The sequence below is a fragment of the Mercenaria mercenaria genome, chromosome 10, assembly GCF_021730395.1.
Source record: "Mercenaria mercenaria strain notata chromosome 10, MADL_Memer_1, whole genome shotgun sequence".
NCBI classification, from domain to species: Eukaryota; Metazoa; Mollusca; class Bivalvia; order Venerida; family Veneridae; genus Mercenaria; species Mercenaria mercenaria.
Genome location: NC_069370.1, coordinates 19,154,481 through 19,170,493, shown reverse-complemented (window position 1 = coordinate 19,170,493; position 16,013 = coordinate 19,154,481). Strand labels below are relative to the sequence as shown.

Below are 16,013 nucleotides of genomic sequence, written 5' to 3'. Positions count from 1 at the left end.
TGTGTTGGGTTTACGCCGTTTCTCAACCTTCAAATTATGTCACGGCGGTCTGTTTACACAACCTGCCTTAATAGTTGCTAATCAATAGGCACAAGCTCTCCGTAGGAAATTGACAACTTTCCCCTTTTATGGAGCCCTGTAGCTAGTCGTGCTCGAACAAACAATCTCCAGATTCCAAGGAAATTGTATTGAACTAGTTATCAAACAGTTGAAACAGGGCTTAAACCAAATATGAAAAACCATTTAATAATGCAACAAGCCGTTAAATAAAGGCTGCAAATAAATCTTACAAACAGACAATGTGAACTTGGTTGAAAAACGCAAGAAAAGGCGATCATTTAACAGTAAAATAAATTTATATGATAATTTTAGTATTTAAAAGAAATCTTTGGAACAGTTTTCACACACTTCTTAGTCATTCCGCTCAAAAACAATAATTTCGTAGAAAGATTTTGGCATGATTTTTGCATAAAGTAGGCATTTCTTCGGCAGATCGTCGGAGTACATATTTAAAAATTACATCACCATATAGGTTTCAACGGGCCTGTTATATTAATTGAATAAAAAAACAAAAAATAAAAACAAAACTTTTTTTAATTAATTGGACACCGCAAAACTAAATTAACCGCCGTATAAGCGCCAAGTCAAAACTATTTCGGGCTAGGCTAAAATGTGATTTTCTGACCTCATTTGCATAAAAGTGTGCATTTGACCTTTTTGATAATTGTACATCGGGTGTAGATCAACCTTTGCTATTATTTAAACACATTTTCAAGGATACTTGTTTTTGAAAATCCCACTCATTACGCCTTCTTTTCTTTAATAGGAGATTGAAAAAAAAATCTTATCAGTTACGGTGGGTCCATTTTTGTTAGCTCACAGGAGCAAGAAGTGCTAGGGGTGAGCTATTGTGATCACTCATTGTCTGTCTCTCCGTTCACACTTTTCTTCAGATGACATCTTTGAAACAACCGGTAAGATTTGCACCAAACTTACTCAGAAGCATCCTGGCATGGACTTTAAAATTTGGTCAAATGTTTTAGCTTTGCCCCTTTTAGGGGCGACCAGAGCTAAAAATAGAAAAATCCTCATCATTTACCACATGATGAATCTTTGTCAGATTTCGTCTCCCAATTTGGTTTAAATGGGGGCACTTTGCCCCTTTTAGGGGACACTAAAGCTACATATAGAAATAACTTCTTCTCATGAACCGATTGATGGATATTCATCAAACTTGGTCTGTAGCATTACTGGAAAGTAATGTTTCCTACTTTTGTTATAATTGGGGCATTTGGTGCCTTTTAGGGGACACCAAAGCTAAATATAGAAATAACTTTAAACAATTCTTCTAATGGACCGATTGATGGATATTCATCAGACTTGGTTTGTAGCATCATTGTTAAGTCCTCTCCCAAATTTGTTGCTTAGCGTCTTTTAGGGGCCACAAGAGCAAAAATAGAAACAATGAGCACCTAATCATGGAAAACCTTGTTAAAACTTTCAAGGCCACCTTTACTACCTGATTTACATGGAATTTGGTCAGAATATTTGTCTTGTTGAAATTTAGGTCAAGTTTGAAACTGGTTCATCTAGGATCAAAACTAGGTCATGAGGTAAAAGCATAAAAAGCCTTGTTAACACAAAAAGACTATGTTTGGTACCTTATTTACTTAAAACTAGGTCAAAATTCATATTTCAAGTAGATTAATGCCTATTTACTTAGCAGAATTCCACTGAAGGTGTTCATTCTGTGGGTATCTTGATACAACCGGTAGCTAGAACTTCCTGCGGTACATTTTATCCATATTTTTTCACCTGATTCCATTCGTACTATTGTCCCTGAAGAGGAACATGAAGATTCATTCTTATCATATATAACTGATTTCGCAATCTCTTTACCAGCCAACACCAAGGCAATAGGAGAATGTTTTCCTTTATATGAACAAATATGGACAGTAAATTGGTACAGTCCCCCTACAGGTGCAGTAAAGATCCCGGTTGAGTTGTCGTATCCCGATCCCTCATTAGTTATAATGCTATCGAATTTGATGATCTCGTCAGTCACATCTAGGATTGTATCTGTCACGTGGTGAGCATGGAATGCGACAGATGGCAAAGTCAACATTTCTGAAAATAAAATTGAGAATGTTCAATTATAGCCAAATAACCCATGTAAAGATAAGTGCAGAGAACAAACAGTTAAAACTGGTCAAGAATTGAAGTTTGTACTAATGTCTGACTAACCAATGATACAGGTGCAAACTTGCAGGGTATTCACGTGTAACTTTTTATAGTAACAGTATCGAAATTCGAAATAAAAAAAAATGTATGAAACCACTGGATATGGGTCAATTATAAAGCTAAATACAACCGCTGTCTTACTTTTAAGCGATTTTGTTTGTTTCGGGTTTAACGCCGTTTTTCAACAATATTTCAGTTAAGTATAAACGGCGAGCAGTGTTCCTGGATTCTGTACCAGTACGTACCAGTACTTACCTGTTGCAAGTAACTACCAACTTGAATCAGATGTGCAGGACGACATGACTACTAACACAGTCTCTTCTATCAAATTGTCACGGAAATCATACGCCTCGCCCGGGGATCAAACTCACGACCTCGCGATCCGTAGATCTGCGCTCTCCATATTGAGCTAATCGGACGGGCTTATAATCTGATCAAGATCATAATATTGAGTAACAATAGGAAATTACCTCGGAATTCGGAGGAGATATTTCTTTCATTCTCCATATCTTTCTTGAAGTTTATTTTTAGTTCTTCAAGCGTCTTCTGAAACAAATCTGTAAATAGATCAAAGGTGCAACTCATTACTATACTTTCTATAATGTTAAGGAAGTGTAATTCGTATTTCACAAATTGAACATGCTACTTTATTTTCACGATCTGTTTGTCAGGGTGGCCAAGCCAAGGCTATTCGTTATCGTACACGTGGAAAATCGCTCGATTCAGGTAAACTTTTTGCTCATAATTTCCTTATTACTAACTTGGTGGTCAATCACATTTGAGCAACATTTTCTGACATTTTTCGGTTTTCATATATTTATCTGACCAAGTTGACCCAAATCTGATTAACCACATTTTAACTAAATAAAAGAAAAACTAGTGCTTTCCTTTAATGTTGAGGCCATTTGTAGGTAACCCGTTTTCTAAATGTACATGCATTTTTTGTGACAGTATGAGTCTAAACAATGTCAATGAATATAACATCTCATAGATATTTTGTTTTACATGGTTGTGTATTTGAAGAAAAAAAGTTACAAAATGTACCTAAAAGCCGTAACCTTGAATATTAAATAAGAAAATTAAGTTTCCTATAATGAAGGGGATAAAAAAGCAAGACGTTTTCCTTTTGATTTTTGGATTTCGTAGATAATTATTTCAAAATCACGTTACAAATGGCAGATTTATAGACCGGACACGAAGTGTGACGGAAGGAAGGACGGAAGGAAGGAAGGACGGAAGGACGCAGCCTATTTCTATGCCCCCTTTTTTTCGTCGAAAAAGGCGGGGACAATAAAAGATGAAAAAGATTATCGTTTCCATTTGCGCTATTTGTATTTAATACAATAATTGGTTTGTGTAACATGTACCTTAGAGGAATGTTGGCCAACGTATATTATTTTCTGAATATATTCACGTTTTAGGCAATTTCTTTCTGTACTCGTATTCTTACATTAAGATAATTCAAAGTGCTCAAAACATGCAATGCATTTAAAAAAAATCATCATGAATTCTCGTTCAATTTCACATTGAGTAGTATCAAAGAGCTACCTTCTTTCTTCTGTATATCCATAATCTTTGCTTCCATCTCTTCCGTAATGTTATTCCTAAAGTCCCCAACATTTTCAGTGATATCGGCAACTGTCTTCTTGATTTCGTTTAGTGTATTCAAGACAATATCTTCAGTTTTCTTAATTTCACTTTGAATCATTTCTACCTTAACCTCCGTCCGGATCATCTTCTCTAATAACTGTTCTTCGAAAGAGAATTTTGAACAAATCGGTTCTGTTGCCATTGAAGTGTGGATATTATACATTTGAAATAATACGGGCACTACAACGATTGCGGTGAACAACATTTTCTCTTTGATTGTGTAAAACGCTGTAAACTAATGAACTCGTTCAAAGATCTATTTAGAAGTTATACTAACCATTGCGGTCTGTGGACTTTTACAAGGGATGTTCAAAAAGTAATGCAACAGATTGATGATATTAAATTTTTATGTGATTAATATCAGCTTGAAACATATCATGTTAGGCGGTAAATGCTATGTTAGGCCAATAACCGCAAAAATCTGTGTGATAGTTCCGCATATAGAATCATGATTCTTTGGAAGCACAAACAAGCGCAAACAATGTCGGGTTGTTTGAAAACTCTTGTCAATGCTACATGTGAATTAACTTGGGACTAAGTCGACGAAGAAAGTTTTACAATCATCTATGTATAGCTATGGAAAATACAAGATACAATTCTTAGAAACAAAATAAAACGACTTCACTAGCTGGTCCTAATTTATCATCTAGATATGACATTTGCTTTTACATAGAACGAGCTAATGCTAATGTGTCGTCTTACAAAATACGAGTTCACTGGCTATTGCGGATTTGTTATCTATGACATGTGCTTTGACATTGCACGAGTTCAAATGACTTGCGCTTTTACATAGCACGAGTTCAATGGCTAATGATGCGATTACTGGCTAATGCTAATGTGTCGTCTATGACTCGCGCTTTTACATAGCACGAGTTCACAGGGTAATGCTAATGTGTCGTCTATGTCTTGGGCTTTTACAGAAGATTTTCAAAAATACAAATAACGATCTATTTAGCTGTTCTCTTTCAGGATAGAGTCATTTGGCACGAGGCATATATAACTTCAATGAACTATCCTCGTTTGTGACTATAAACACGTATAAGGTGTTATTTATAAATACAATTCCTTTAAGTATTTTAATTTTTCTTTTCAAGGAGACATCATGAGACACTTATACCATCAATGAACTGTTCTTGTCTGTAACATAAGAACTGGCCTCACACTTGAAAATACAATTACATTATAAACTTGTACAAAGCATACTTTATACACACGCCGAGTTGTCTCTTTTGTTTAGTCCATTCAGTTAAGTATTTTCTATTATTCTGTCTTTTGTTTTCAAGGAGACCTAATGAGGCACTTATAACAACGTTTTCACAGGCGATTGAATCAAAGCAGGTCTTTTATGACACTTAATGTGTGTGTCTTTATGTAACAAGTACATTTATTGACTAACAATGTCTTTGAAAATGACTTGTCGAGTACATACTCAAGATTGCTCTATTGTGTTCCATAGTTCAGCAGCTTTGTTTGCTTTGGCCTCTTGTACTTTGGTACTACACCACTTGAAGTCCATTAGAAGAAGCGCCTGGTTTGACACTTCATAACGTACAATCATATAAAGCTTTTTAGATATAAAAAATAAAAAAGTTAATTACTTAATAAATCAAAACTGTATTTATTTGCAACTGTGTTCAAATGTTACAAATTGACAGATTATTTCATTAAATTTATCATGTCTGTTCCATATTTGGAAAGAATGGTCTCATTGTCTTATGATAAGCCTTATCCTTAAAGGCTGCCATCTCAATTTGTCGACTGAAGGCTTTAGATCCTAGACATTTTCCTAATATGTTCACCTTATATCATAATATTCATAAACCCATTTATAAGTTAAACATTCTTAAAAGATTGAGAATGCCCAACAAATTGATCTATTAAAATCATCACTCAAGGCTATTGTTCAGACTTATTGGTATCCTTTATAATGTCAGTCATATGTACGGATGCATCTTTCAAGTTATAAAAGAGACAAGGCTCTAATAGTACTGGTAAAAGCAGTGTATGGTCGAAATGTATCTGGCGGAAATATATGTAGCAAAAACCAGTTTCACCTGTTTTGTTTTAAAGCAGAATGCCTCCAGATTTGGCTAAAAAATAATCTTTTTTTTTCAAACTGAAGTTTGGTTATATTATGAACATTAGAATATGAGTTTTTGTTTCTAACATATTTTAAAAGTTCCAAATTAAGAAAAAAAGATGACCGCGTCGGGAATCGAACCCCGGACCGCCGCGGCAATAAAGACAATTTGTTGTCGAACGATCTGCAGGCATGCTGCTTTAATTTATATAACTGGTTTGTATTAGTACTGTCAGTACTCCGTAGTCCGTTGTATTGTGTTTGTACTCTGCTCCGTTGTGTTATGTTGTACTCTGTGTTTATCTTATCGTACCACGACGCATCTGGTAAGCTATTTCATTTTAGTACTAACCGCGAGTGTTTTGTTATGTGAATTCTGCGTATTTCCACGTTTGCTTTGTTGTATTACAATTCGGGTTGTTTCGTGTTCCTGATTTTACTGCTTTATGTTTTTAAAGGTTTCCTTTATATTTTAAGGTTTAGCAGTATATGAGCCGTGCCATGGTAAAAATAAAATAGTGGCTTTGCGACCAGCATGGATCCAGACCAGCCTGCGCATCCGCACAGTCTGGTCAGGATCCGTGCTTTTCGCTAACAGTTTCTCTAATTCCAATAGGCTTTGAAAGCGAACAGGATGGATCCTGACCAGACTGCGCCGATGCGCAGGCTGGTCTGGATCCATGCTGGTCGCAAAGCCACTATATTGGTTTTCTCATAGCACGGCTCATATCACAAAACCACAGAATTTTCAGTAAAGCATATGTACCTTAAAGGACACATTGTAACTGTTCAGAAAAAATATCGAGACAAATGAAACAAATCGGACACAAAGATAATTGAAATATTATACGTAACTGAAACCTCCATACATGTAATAACTACGAAACATGCTAGATTTTTGATGAACAACACGCATTTCACTGTGTACACTACTTTGCGATTGTAATAATTATGTAGTTGTGATAATCCGCAGTATATGCTGTAAATACTAATATTGTTAACCTAGTGTATTATTTTTTCGTAATTCATCGTGTTGTCTAAGTGCATAGTAAGACGTGCACTAGAGGTAATTATTCAAAAGTATAAATATTCAAAATGACCTTTAGTGGTATCTTTAATGCATAGAAATTAGGTATGATTTCGTTTGACAAAGCAGGGATTATCAACGTTACACATGTGCCTGTATTAGTTTCATATAGGATTTTATTTACTTATGTCTGCATGACTGTATTTTTAGTCATTTTCTAAATAATTACTAAAATATGGCGGAAAAATTGTGGTTATAATAAAGTTGCAGAGTCTGTGTTAGGCACGCGCACATAAAAAAGCTGAATGGTACGCTGCAAAGCACGGTACAAGAGTAAGGAGAAGGACTGGAAAACACTCTAGGTCAGTAATTCGGTCGAAAATGTGATTCCGTGGTGTAGTGGAAAGAAGTCCTTTTTGCGCAAATTCATCTAATACGAGTGCTTTAATCACATTTTCTCACCGCTTGAATATATTCTGGACAAAATGAGACCGTTTTTATGTTAAGGTAGGAAGGTACACTTAGATTCGAAAATTTTGGGCACAGACAGTCTTGCATGTAGCGAGTCGCAATTTTGCACTTCCCTTATGAGCAGAATCAGGGTGGCCATTTTATAAATTGCGTGCATGTTTTGTGCTTTTAATCAATGGCGAGATCAGGATTCTCATACAAGAATAAAGAAAGTTATGAAAACGAAAGTTTTACACCATCCATGAAAAATAGCATGCCAAAATCAATTTTGCACCTTTTGAACGGCCTACAATGATCCCGTTACAAGAACAATGTCCAATTTTATTGCATTTCTCAATTTAATAGTCCTTACTGAACTTCTGAATATAAACGGAATGGGGGCCCATCCAGCTCGGTTTTTTTCTCACAAAATAGCAAAAATGTTCCTGAGTATCAATCAACAAGCACAGAACCTTTCCGTGATTTGAATTTTTCCGCGAAAACGGGTCTCATTGATTCATACAAAGCTAGCAGCAGTTAGTTTTACAACTGATATCAGAATTTTACATGTATCGGGTGTATAAATTTTCTAAAGAATTAACAATAATTATCTCTCACCTTAATTTACAGACATCCAAAATCACGAAGTTCTAATTATTACAAATATTGACGGCGGGCAAAATTCGAAGAGTACCTTGCTACCTTAACACTCCAATGTTGGGACAGTGTTGCAGACCAAAACCGAAAGTAGGGGTTTACTGTGCAGACAGGAGCCAATATGCGTCATTTTTAATGTTGCAGACCTCCACTGACTGGCATTTCACTAGGAATTATTCCACCCGCATTATTTGCTTTCATTTTCTTCGTTTGCTTATGATAAACCTTCATGAAAAACATGTGTAGGAAAAAGTAATGGCCTATATATAGAAGTAACGTAAATGTGACTTGAAGCGAAACAAAAAAGGATTTGAATATTTCAACCAATAAGAGCTGAAATAAAACTTTTTTAGGAACATATCACAGCTAATCTTAATAGTCATAAATCTGTTTTATATGCTATTAATAACGTTTCTAATGCAACATAATCATGAAAAATGTTTGAAAGAAATATGATTTTCAGTCATATTTAAGATAAAGGCGTTTACTTTTGCAGTGATTTCTGGGATAAAAAGGTCAAATTTTGTCTCTAGAATGTCAGAAAATTTACAAAATGCATCTTTCTTGACTTTTCTACGACAGAATATATCATTTTTCAGAACCGAAGTAAAAATATTCAAACAATTGAAACGTTTACCAAAATTAACAGTAAAACTACCACAGGGCCTAAATTTAGCCCAGTAAATGGGTAGGGAGTGGCTTTAATTAATTGTCTGTATTTCTGTAAAATCTAGAATTTTTACTGAAAAAAATTGTCTTAAGAAATATATCTTATACAGTAATATTGTGTAAAGGGGTGGAAAAGAAAAGCAGCGCATACTGCAATGATATAATTTCGGCGAGACAATTAACAATGAAATATCTAATTCATATGTCGAAAATGGCAGTTTAAAAAGCCCTTTGATTTTTTTTTTCAGTTGATCACTGGTATACTAATAGATAATAATAAAAACATAAATTGTAGTAACAAAAAGCTGCATGTTATTTTTTTACCCCAATGATTGAAAGTACTAGTGAATTTTTACCTTTAGACCACTTAGTAACAGTTTGTATTCTATTATATTCTGATGGAAATCTTCTAAATGCTATCTCATGAAGGAATTCAACAGGGATAGTTATAGGTATGATTTTATATAGAGGACATTTGTTCGCACGAAATTTATTTATAGAATATCTACAATGGCCGAGAGGTTAACGCACTGGACTCGAGTTTAGAGACCCCAGTTCGAACCCGAACTTGGTCGCAGCTCTTTTGGGGTACTTTTTTTTATTTCAACTATTTGGTTGCTTTACCCAAAGTAAATATTACTTTCTGCCACTTTGGGCTTTTATTCAAAATGTAAAAGAACGGAAAATAAAAGTCGATCGGCGATCGTTTGAGAAGGATATATTTCATTACGGATATATTTAATTGCTATTGGCTATGCAAATTAGATGTCGTCTGATAGATGATTAGTACATTTAACTTGAAGCCATAAAGAACTGCTCTGTCACAAGAGTGAAGCAAGGCCTGTTCGTACAAAACTAGCCATTGCCGAGAAGTCATGGAACTATACGGAAATAGCTCTATGGCCCGCTGCTGTGGTTAAAGTTTGAGTTATTAAATAAACTTATAAGAATAAAAAGATAATGAAAACAAATAGACACCAAGGAAAAGACAAAAAGAAATTAATAAAAAGAGTTTGGTTTCGGATCTTTAGTGTCGGGGGCACAGTTTCGGCTATAATTATTGTGACTTTTCATCTCAGAGGTAGGCGGAAGGTGCTCTCTTAGTATTATTTCAGATCCGGTCACAGTTTGTAAGTTAACACTTTTAGTTATATTGCGATTTTTCAGTTATCAATAAAAAAGAAAGATCAGGTACCCTCTTGATATTATTTCGTATACAGACCAGGTAACTGAGTAGAATCAACAACATTGCGTAAACCATTTGCATATTTTCCTTACATGGCGTCAAAAATGGGGTTTTGAACTCATACTAGGGGCAAGTTGTTTTAATAAGTATTTGATTAACATTTAATTGAAAAATTTTGGTGCATTTAGATTTACTATTTGTTCTGACTTACACCAGCCTAATGGAAAATAGACTATTTTCCATTATTTGTATGTTTCACTTTCGGACACTTAGTCAACAAAAAAGGCAAGAAATCTCAAATAATTCATTTATAATGCAGATTCATGTTAATAATACTGTATTTAGCTCCTGAAAACTAAGTTTGTTGGATCGAAAATTCGACATAAAGATTCTTTAAACACACACATCAACTCTGTTTTAAGGCCCCAAAAATATTGAAAGTTGGAATAATACATAATGAATAATACATAATTTATGATGATGTAAAAAATCGAATCATATGCAGACAGTGTAAAACTCAATATCTTCTGTGTTATTTATATCATTTTCACTGATCAGCATTATGCCAGTGCGAAGAAAAGAATATGACCACCCGAAATTCTATTCATTCTTTTCACGGGAAAACAGAAATTTGAATATTGAAAATATATACAAGCATGAAGAATGAGAATCTGACCGACCACACATATACACTAACAGAAAAATACAGCATATCCGTCAACAAGATACATTTTTTCTGACTCAACACTCGGAGGTTTTATTCTGACTTCATCAGTCTTGGCTCTGATCCTGTTTTTTGAGAAGAAAAGGGACATAATTATACAAAATTTGAATAGCCTCAGGAGATATCTCCTGTGAACAAAACACAGGGCCTGAACACCGACTACATTTAAGGCAGCAAACTCGTAATGACAATCGGCAATTTCCGTTCATTTACGTATTCACCGTATGAGATTTCGGCAATTTCCGTTCATTTACGTATTCACCGTATGGTATTTCGGCAATTTCCGTTCATTTACGTATTCACCGTATCGTATTTCTGCATTCTCCGGTTGTTTGCGTATTCATCGTATGGGATTTCGGCAATTTCCGTTCATTTACGTATTCACCGTATGGGATTTCGGCATTCTCCGTTTGTTATGAAAAATAGTTTTCTGATATGGCCAAATTTTAAAGGAGCCCGAAATCATTCACGGAGGCTGCGTAATCGCACGGAAACTACCAATTGTTATTACGAGCCCATTACCTTACAGTACTCTTTCATGTTATATATGCACGGAAATTCATAAAGTACACAAGTTTAACTGGTAAATTAACAAGCACTTTAAAATTACAAGTGAACACAATTACTAATATTATAAACGGAAGGAAAGAAACGTTACGATTCATAATTAAGACAAATCTACATGATTGCAACATGTATTATAGGACAAGAAATGCCTTATGATAAGTTGACTGCACAATGGAAGCAATCATTAAGCCTTAAATTTACAAAAAAAAGTAAATACCTTTCAAATATGTATCTAGAAAATTAATGAATCCGCCATTTTGTTATAAGTTGCCATGGAAACAAAATGGCTACAATTTTGATCAAATATTTAAACGCTCATAACTTTGTCATTTTAAGTCGATTTTGAAAAATCACTTTTTAAATGATTTAAGAAATCCTAGAAGATGGGATTAACATAAGAACAATATTGCCTTTCCCTTTAATTCATAAATTTGTCAACATTTCTTTACAATGCTATTAATAATAAGATTTTTTTTCATCATTTGAAACATTTGAAAATTTCACTGTTTAAAACTGTTAGATTATAATGCTATAAATTTCACAACATGAGCACAGGACAATATGAATTATAAATGACCTGAAATTTTTATCAAAATACTTTTATACATACATACATACGTACATTTAAAGCACACAATACTGTAAAATATATGCAGCGATATATTTGCATTCGTCTGCAAAACGAACTGGTATGCTGGGGGTGGGGGGGGGGGGGCGTTGAATTCCTCATGTGAGGAAGCGATCCAGCTGGCTTATTCTAATGACAAATACAATAACATATGTGCAATGTGTTAAAAAGCCGTTTTAACAAATGGACAGGAATTGTATTGTAAAAATAGTATTTTTGAGTTCATGAACGACATTCATGTAATATCACCGGCAGATTAACCATGAACAGTGAAATCCATAGACTGCCGATCAGTAATATATATGTCGTTCGTTTCGCATGAACAAATCATTTTTTAATTCATTCAGTTTTTGATTTGTGTTTTACATATTGTACCTTTTGTTACGAAAACATATGTTAGGGATTCACCTGTACACAGTAATCAATTTTGGAAAGTGGTGAAGGTTTCCGTACAATTAACTGGTTTAAACTCTCCAGTTGTGGTTTTGCTACTGACCGTTCCAAGGCAGTGTCCCGTTGTGTTCCTCAACCCTTACCCTGATAAATTTCTACAATCAACTTGGCCATCATTTAATTTGAACAGTCCCATAGACTGGTGAAAGGAGTGCTTACCAAAAAGATAAAACAATGCAAGTCATGATCTATACTGGTCAATCCGGTCCAGCATGATAATGGTTAATGAGTTTGCTACATTTATTTTACTTATCTATGTATTTTATGTCTCCAATATCGTTTATACATACATACATACATATACACACTGCTGTGAAATCTGGAGTGGCTGCGTCATTGGAAATTGGCTTTTATTAATAGTTACAGAGCTATAAATACACATGTTCGGCGAAACTGAATATTGTCTCGAATCTTTCGAGTTAATCTGTAGATTGACCAAAAATGACTGCGTGGGTATAATTATTTTCATTTTGAAGATAAATATAATATCAGAGATTTTATAAAAACAAAGTGAAAAACTTTCGGCGGGTTGGCTCATTTTTAGTTGAGGCTATCATTAAAAAACATTTGTTTGCGATAGCTCGACCTACCCAGGAAAATTGCTACAACCCAACTTTTTTTCCTGGCCAGTCAGATGGAAAAAAATGTTCCCAATATATTTATATGCAAAATATGCATAATTCCCTACCTACTTACTCAAACATAAAAACTTTAGTTCGCGTTACCGTAAACAAACAATTTTTTTAATTATGACCCAAAGTTTTTCTCAAAGAATAAATTTTTGATGAGGTCATTTCGAAGAACTACAAATCAATTTGGCATGACTTTACTGACCTAAAATAACATTTTCTCAATTAAAAAAAGACAAGAAAGAAAAAAGACAAAAATCTGGAGACGAAGCCTTTATTGTCCTTCTTCATATAACAAATATTGTGACATTTGATCGTTTGCAATAGCATAGTGTTATTTTTGCTTTGACAATACATATTAATATTTAGAAAAAAAAACCTAACCCACTTAAAATTTTCACACACAAACTATCCTAATGAAACTTTCATAGCTCATCACATTACGAGCTAGTCTAGACTAAGTGATCAATCGAAACAAAGAAGATACTAAGTTTTAATATTCTTAAGACAATAATTGGAGAGTTCTTAGAATATGTCATGTTTACTTTTCAGATTTATGAAAATAAATCGGGTTTTATTTACAGAGTAAATAATTAGCAGTCAGTAACATGTTAATAACATTTAAGCGTCTCGAAAAAAGGCATACGTTTATTATTAAGTCATGAAAACAAATCGACATTTTTTAATTAATTCCTCAGTTAGTCTTTTGGCACTTTACGTTACGCCCCGCAACAATAACATGAAATAAACGAAGAAAATGACGTATTCTTTGTTTTACCTTTACTGTTTGAAATATTTCATCTCGAAATAAAGTCTTGATTTATGTTATATACAGTTGAAACTCTATTGCCTCAAAAGTCCGGCTATCTTGAAGGCATTTTCAAGTCCCGTCCCTGCACAAAAGATCATTTTAAGTCGAATTTCGGTTATCTCGATCCCTTGGAATTCGAGATACCAAGATTCAACTGTCAGAAATAACTCAACAACGGAAAACTTGTAGACCATAATGACAAAAGGTAAACAAATATACATATGCGCTCATTTAGTAAGAAATGTGTTAAACAATTTTGCTTCCTGTTTGTACAATGTAACTACAATGTCTCTGAACAGCAACAGACTATCCTTGCTCATTCAGTCACATTCATTTTCAAAAACAAACCAATGCACTTTCATATTTCTGAAAGTGTAGTTAAAACTAAAATATACACACATGATTATGATAAAGTTTTTAGATCTATCTTTTCACGTCTCCAGCAACAGAATTTGTTATATCGCTTTTCATTGCCTACTTGTAGAGGAGAAATCCACTGAAAGAGTTCATCATCCAATTGTCTCGATATAACTTATAAGAAGAATTTCCAGTGACACATTTTACCCAAACTTTTTCTCCCGATTTCACTCTTACAATTGCCGAAAACGAGCCGCAGGTGTGGTGGGACGTGTCATAATTTGATGATTTAGCTATCTGTTTCCCTGCCAAAACCAATGCTATGGGCGAATGTTGGTTATATAGTGAACAAAAATTGACAGTGAATTGAAACATTCCCCCGACAGGTGCCGTAAAGACACCCGTAGAAGTGTCATAGCCTGACCCCTCGTTCGTAATGATGCTATCAAATATGATGATCTTGTCAGTCACATCAAGAGACAAATCTGGCACGTGGTGTGCAAAGAAAGCGACAGATGACCGTGTCATCTTCTCTGCATATGAAATTATAATAAACTAATATATCAACATTGTTGATTATCTATAAAATAATTTAAAACTGTAAATACACTCATTGAACAACTGTAAATTAGCATACTTAAAAAACAATATAGTTGTAGATTATAAAAAAGATTTTTTTCTAGAAAAACATTGGTTTGTATTTAAGTTTTATTTTGTATACTTAAAATGCTTTATTGCGTCAGTTATCAAAGCATAAAAATATCACCAAACAAAAATGATATATGTTCCAATTATAACTTAAGAAAGCAAGGTAAGTATCATAAAACTTAACGGAAAAATACCTGATCAAACCACAATTGTAGTTCTTAATGTATTTCCAAAATTCTGAAACTCATATTGACTCATATTGCTAGTCTACCTTATCAGTTCTGTAACATTTCCGAGTCAATCAAAATACATAGTAAGATAAGACATTTGTTTATCGCACTGACATGTGACTTCACAGTAACAGTCTAAATCAAAACATACAAAGCACACGGTCATGTGAACCTATACGTCACCTAAAATAAGTACATATGAAAATGTGACTTTATTTGATTATGGTATTTGCGGCTGCATAATTCTAACACGTTAAAATTAAATCGTTTGATTAAACTTTCATGTACCTAGATAAATATCTATTTAAAGAATTTGTATTCGATGACAAACAATAACATTACACTACCTTCTATTTCCTCAATGTCCCGGATCTTATGTTCCATTACTTCCGTAATGTTATTTCTCAAATCTTCAAATCTATCTGTCATATCGGCAACTGTCTTCTTTATGTCGTTTAAAGTGTTCAAGACAGTTTCCTGAGTTTTCTTTATCTCATTGTCTATTGTTTCTACTCGAATTTCCGTACGGACCATCTTCTCCAAAAGTTGCTCCTCGTAAGCAAATTTAGAACACATTGGTTCTTTTGCAAAAGAAACACTGAAAACATAAATTTCAAACAAAAAAACTAAAGCGAAAACTGCTGAAAACAACATTTTGTCTTAAGACTGAGGAACACCGGAAAAATTACTCCACGCTTTCAACAATGTCTATCTTTATACTTTTGAAAACCACATATTCTTAAGCCTGCTAAATCTTGAATATAAAGGGTATTCAAAAAGTACTGGTAACAGGTCTGTTTGCTTTGAAGTTTTAAAAATTGAATTCACTTGAAGACTTAAAAACAACACAACGTTTGTTTGCATATATAGGATCACCGAACTGTGCCACGGCATTAAAATCACATGTATTACTGTGCATGTCTATGTTTTCGTTTGAATTTTAAATTTATTTTTTATTTGTAGCTAGTCATTTTTTATGATTGTCACAAAGCATATATGATATATT

The 16,013-nt window shown here is 34.0% G+C and overlaps 2 protein-coding genes across 2 annotated transcripts; both read right to left on the bottom strand.

Moving 5' to 3' along the window:
- Window positions 1-1,653: 1,653 nt before the first annotated feature.
- On the bottom strand, window positions 1,654-4,154 carry LOC123559721 (complement C1q and tumor necrosis factor-related protein 9A-like). Its single transcript, XM_045351767.2, has 3 exons — window positions 3,790-4,154; window positions 2,712-2,798; window positions 1,654-2,127 (listed from the first exon to the last, which is right to left on the bottom strand). The coding sequence occupies exons 1-3, from the start codon at window positions 4,094-4,096 to the stop codon at window positions 1,712-1,714; spliced, it is 810 nt and encodes a 269-aa protein (XP_045207702.2). The 5' UTR covers window positions 4,097-4,154; the 3' UTR covers window positions 1,654-1,711.
- A 9,777-nt stretch (window positions 4,155-13,931) lies between these two features.
- On the bottom strand, window positions 13,932-15,711 carry LOC123543262 (cerebellin-3-like). Its single transcript, XM_045329342.2, has 2 exons — window positions 15,355-15,711; window positions 13,932-14,662 (listed from the first exon to the last, which is right to left on the bottom strand). Exons 1-2 carry the CDS (start codon window positions 15,659-15,661, stop codon window positions 14,247-14,249), a joined length of 723 nt encoding a protein of 240 aa, XP_045185277.2. The 5' UTR covers window positions 15,662-15,711; the 3' UTR covers window positions 13,932-14,246.
- Between the last annotated feature and the right edge of the window lie 302 nt (window positions 15,712-16,013).

Bases quoted from the DNA above. Each gene is read 5' to 3' on its own strand.
- LOC123543262 (XM_045329342.2), bottom strand. From the start codon at position 15,661: ATGTTGTTTTCAGCAGTTTTCGCTTTAGTTTTTTTGTTTGAAATTTAT. The intron at 14,663-15,354 runs GTAGTGTAATGT...TTTCATATGCAG, and splicing joins GGACATTGAGGAAATAGAAG to AGAAGATGACACGGTCATCT.
- LOC123559721 (XM_045351767.2), bottom strand. From the start codon at position 4,096: ATGTTGTTCACCGCAATCGTTGTAGTGCCCGTATTATTTCAAATGTAT. The intron at 2,799-3,789 runs GTAGCTCTTTGA...ATCTATTTACAG, and splicing joins GGATATACAGAAGAAAGAAG to ATTTGTTTCAGAAGACGCTT. The intron at 2,128-2,711 runs GTAATTTCCTAT...TTTTATTTTCAG, and splicing joins TATCTCCTCCGAATTCCGAG to AAATGTTGACTTTGCCATCT.